Below are 5,047 nucleotides of genomic sequence, written 5' to 3'. Positions count from 1 at the left end.
AGACAGGATCGGGCTTGTTCAGGGTGGCATGGCCGTAGACGCCTGTATGTCTTTAAAGCTGAAGTGAGTCTCTTGTAGGCAATATACAGTTGGGTGTTTTTTTTTCATCTATTCAGCCACCCTGTGCCTTTTAATTGGTGAGTTCAATGCCTTTAAATCTAGAGTTATTATTGATTTGTGATGTTTTCTAATATTATATTTTTAATGTCAATATCTAATATTGATTCTTGATGTCACTTATGTCATCTTATTAATTGTTTTTTGGGGTGTTTCATATTTCCATGGTTTCTTTTTCTTTTGGTTTCTGCCTATCTTTGTAAATTGGTGGTTTTCCGTGATGGTATGCTCTGTATCCCTGTTATCGTCTCTGCTCTGTGTTTTTGCTTTGTGGTACTATGAGACTTGCATAAGACATATTACAGATAAAACAGTTCGTTTCAAGTCCGTTTAGCAACTTAACTTAGATTATCTACTAAAGCTTCACCCTTTTACTCCTCTCTTTTATGTTTTTTTAAATTTATTTATGTATTTTTAATTCTTTAATGTCACCACTTATTGGACCCCTTTTACCCCATCTACCTTCCCCCTCACCCTTTTATGTTTTTGATGTCATCGTTTACCTCTTTTTATATTATGTGTTCATTAACACATTATAGCAGCAATAGTTATTTTTGATACATTTTTCATTTGATTTTTATACTCTAGTTAGTTGATTAGCGCATCACCCCATTTCATATTTAGTTTTCTAAGTCTGCGTATGTACCTTTACTGGTGTTCTGTTTCATGGTGTCATTATCTAGGTTTTCTCTGTCTCTGTGTGGGTACAGCTGCTCCATTCTTCTTGCTCCCTCTTGTGGCGGAATTCAAAACTCACCGCCATCTGCTGGAGACCTCTCTTGTTTTCCAGAAGGTGACACTGTAGCTCAAGTTTGCCATTTCTCCCTTGGCCACAGACCGAGGCCTATTTTCTGAGTGGGCTCCCTGTCTGCCAGAGTTCTTTCTTGTGCTACACATGGAAACACAAGGAGCCAGCTGCAGAGTTGGGGGAGGTGTGGGTTTAGTATTCAAGCTTTGGGGGTGCCTGCAGACCCTAGTAGGGAGATCCCTGGGTGTGAGACTTTAGGAGGCTGTGGGTGGACTTCCTGCTGCACGGGATCCCTTTAATGCCCTTTGAAATTTTTGTCTTCCCCTTTCCCAGCCTTCCTCCCCACCCTTACACTCCCCACTCCCGTCCCCCTCCTGGCCCCGCCACGCCCTCTCTGGATCCTGCTGGAGAGAAATGAGTTTCTCCAGCTGCATTCCACACAGCCCGGGTAACTGGGCACTCACTCACTACTCTCCTTTCCATCACCGAAGAGGATACCATAACCAGATATATCAGCCTTGTGCAGCCTTTCAGGAGTGCAGTGCTGGGAAAGTTTCTCTTTCTCCTGCCTCTGCCATAATCAAACTTGTGTTTTGGTTTCGTTTGCTCCAAAGGCGCACTGGATTCTCCCCCTTGGGAATTCTGGGCTTCTGCACTCTTGTCTGTACCTCTGCCCAGGTCAGCATTCTCCAGATTTTTCCCCAATCACAGGAGAGGTTGTCTGGGCAGGTGTGTTGGCTCCACTGGTTTCCAGTTCTGTCTGCCTATCACTGGATGTACAGTGGGTGAGACTCCACCTGGGCCCGTTGATGTGTGGTGTTAGATCCCACAGCTCCCATCAGGGTGCTTTGTTTGTGGATGGATATCTAATTTGTTGTTTTAAAAAGGCGGAGAATAAAAAGGAGGAACATCTTATGCCACCATCATGCTGACGTCACGCTCCTACTTTTTATAAATTACCACTTAATTATTAAAGCAGCTTTCTTATTTAAAAGCCTGTAGTAGGAAACTCATTTTTAGCAAGATTTGAGTAACTGTAGTTACCAGGTCATGAAACAATATTGTTTTTTTTAATGTTATAGAATTGTGACTTTTTAATAAACCAAATGCTTTTCTTACAACTTCCTCTTCTCTCTCTGACTTTTTAATAAACCAAATGCTTTTCTTACAACTCCCTCTTCTCTCCTCTGTTTACCACAGTATTTTAGGCTAAATACAAGGTGTTTGATTCTTTCCATATGCAATTGACCCTTGAAAAGCACTGGTTTGAACTGTGCAGGTCCACTTATATGCAGATTTTCAGTGGCGGTGGCAGTGGGCACCCCTAAACCCCACGTTGTTCAAGGGTCAACTGTATTCTTTATTGCAAAAATGTTTCGTATATCCCTTATGCTAAGTAAGACACAATGTGCTCTCAAAAAATTAGAGAAGTTTGATTATGACTGCCTGAAGCTTATTTCTCTATTCCTTCTGCAAAGTGAGAGGTACAATTCACATTTTGAATAGTAGAATCACTCTATCCTGCCATTTTAAAAGAAAGCCCTATTGATTAATCAGTGAAGGAAGAACTATTTCATATTACTTTGCTTTCACAGACTTAGGCTATTTCACAGCCTACATTTCAATATCTGTGTATAACTCATTAGAATTTAAATGGAAAAAGGCTGTCAAGGTTGGGTTTTGGCTTTCATCATGAGATAGATGTTAGTGTTTAAAAACTGAATCAGAGATTAAAAGTCTACTCCTCACCCAACCCTAGGCTTTCCCTGGGATCCTGGGGAGTTCCTGCCGCCCCATATGGATGGACTCGATTCCTCTGCGAGGCCTTCTGAGCCTCGCTCCTCACTTCCCATCTCTTTTCCCTTGTCTCTGTAAAGATGAGCTCATGTAAATGAGATGAATATGCCTCTGTGTGTGTGTGTGTGTGTGTGTGTTTGTATGTGTGTCTGGTTTACCTTTCAGTCTGTCTGTCAGTGGAGGTGGACACAGATTACCCACAGCTAAGGCCATCCCTTGGTGCCCAGCCTTAGGAAATAAAAACAGTAGGCTAGAGGCTTGAGAGGGATGCATTAATGATGAGATCAAAAGCCAGCTTTTATTGAGCACTTATGTTAGCTGACTCCATCCTCAAAGAATCATCTGAAGTAGATGCAATTATTACTCTCATTTCACAGGTGAGGAAACTGAGTCAGAGAGAAGCCAAGTGAGCTTCCCAAGGTCACATAACTAGTAAGCAACAGGAAAGGGATACGAAGGAACTCTGGGTTTGTCCTGTGGAAAAATATCACCCCCAGACCTGGCATACCCTTCTTCCTGGGAATTTTGGAGAGAGAACCAGAGTCTTACTCATGTGTAGCTGTCCTTGCCCCCGTGGACAGGGGGATACAAAATGGTAGAATTCTAAAATCTTTGAGGTGATTCGTCTCCTTCTCTGATGCATAAATTCTTCTTGAATATTTCCAAGAACTCTTTCAGCTTTTGCTGGAATGCCTCAAAAGATTAAGGAATTTAGTCTCTCATGAGGCAACCCTGTTCTTGGGAGCCCAAAGTGGTAGGAAAGCCCCAGCAGCCCCCCTCTTATGCCTGTCAGTCTTCTGCGATTTTGTTAGAGCTACGGACCACTCATCAGGGGCTACCTGCGTGTGCGAGTCTGCTTTCTCGCCCTCTGGGAAAGTGGGATGGCTATCTTGCTTCTTTCCACTGCCTCAAACTCTGTGGAGTGCGAAACCAGAGTCCTCTTCAGAGGTAGAAGTAGGAAGCCAAAGATTGGACTGGGGGGCAGTCAGCGAGATTAACCCATTAAGTGACATGTCTGTGACCTTCTCACAAATCCTCCGGGTATCTCAACTCTTCACCTGAAAGATTAGGAGATTCGAGGTACATCTTTACCACTCTACATGACACATTTACTCTGGGAGCCACGTATGATGCTGGGACCAATGAGCATGCTTCCTTCGGGAGAATACAAAGGAATTCAAGGTGTGGTTCCTGCCTCAGTGCATCTGCCAGGATCTGATGTAGTCGTGTGTAACCATTAACTTAAACGCAAAATCAAGTGGCTGAAGATGCTCAGAGGAAGATCAGTGTGGACCATTTTTGCCTTTTTACACAATGTTTTCGTTGTGTTGTCCGTGAGTGAATACGTGTGCTTGTCTTCCACCTACAGGTATGTCTCCCAGCAAGGAAGCGCCATACAGCCGTCAGCTCTGGAGCATGAGCAGGATGGCTCTCCTGCTGGGGTCTGCCATTTGTCTGGTGGGAGGTGGGCAAGTAGGAAATGTTTTCTTTCCTTCACTCTCTTTTAATAGTGTCGAACGATTTCCTTTCCCCGAGATTGTGACTGAAGAATCAATATATATCCACTGCAGTCTGAAATGGTTCTGCTTCTTCCTTGTTACGCGCAGTGACCTTTTTCTTTTCCTCTTCCTGCAGACCAGCCGCAAGCATGATGAGCACCAAGGCCTTTACGTTGGTCTCTGCCGTTGAGCGGGAGCTGCTGATGGGCGACAAGGAGCGCGTCAGCATCGAGTGCGTGGAGTGCTGCGGCAGGAACCTCTACGTGGGCACCAGCGACTGCTTCATCTGCCACTTCCTGCTGGAGGAGAAGACTCTGCCCGCCGGGACAGCCACATTCACTGCTACTAAGCAGCTGCACAGACACCTGGGTTTCAAGAAGCCAGTGAGTGAGCTGCGAGCAGCTTCGGCCCTCAACAGACTGCTGGTGCTCTGTGACAACTCCATAACTCTGGTCAACATGCTGAGCCTGGAGCCTGTCCCCTCAGGGGCCCGCATCAAAGGGGCCATGGCGTTGGCCTTGAATGAGAACCCCGTGAACGGGGACCCATTCTGCGTGGAGGTCTGCATCATCTCTGTCAAACGCAGAACCATCCAGGTGTTCATGGTATACGAGGACCGGGTTCAGATTGTCAGGGAAGTGTCCACACCGGAGCAGCCCCTAGCTGTGGCTGTGGATGGCCACTTCCTGTGCCTGGCCCTGACCACCCAGTACATCATCCTGAACTACAACACGGGCGTCTCCCAGGACCTGTTTCCATACTGCAGCGAGGAGAAGCGCCCCATCGTCAAGAGGATCGGGAGACAGGAGTTCCTCCTGGCGGGCCCGGGAGGACTGGGTGAGCAGGGTGCCGTCGCCCCCGCCAACCTCCGCATCCCCTCTCCCTT

At 45.9% G+C, this 5,047-nt stretch overlaps 1 protein-coding gene across 2 annotated transcripts in view; it reads left to right on the top strand.

The window, feature by feature from the left end:
- Window positions 1–5,047, top strand: part of TGFBRAP1 (transforming growth factor beta receptor associated protein 1) — a 51,150-nt gene that overhangs the window by 6,452 nt on the left and 39,651 nt on the right. For both annotated transcript variants that reach the window (XM_006920793.3, XM_025039094.1), the window contains exon 2: window positions 4,298–4,998. In XM_006920793.3, coding sequence (XP_006920855.1) covers window positions 4,311–4,998 — 688 coding nt within the window. In that variant the 5' untranslated portion in view covers window positions 4,298–4,310. The remainder of the gene's footprint in view (window positions 1–4,297; window positions 4,999–5,047) is intronic.

This window comes from Pteropus alecto, unplaced genomic scaffold, assembly GCF_000325575.1.
Source record: "Pteropus alecto unplaced genomic scaffold, ASM32557v1 scaffold288, whole genome shotgun sequence".
NCBI lineage: Eukaryota > Metazoa > Chordata > Mammalia > Chiroptera > Pteropodidae > Pteropus > Pteropus alecto.
The sequence above is the reverse complement of the archived record's forward strand: the minus strand, read 5'-3'. Positions and strand labels throughout refer to the sequence as shown.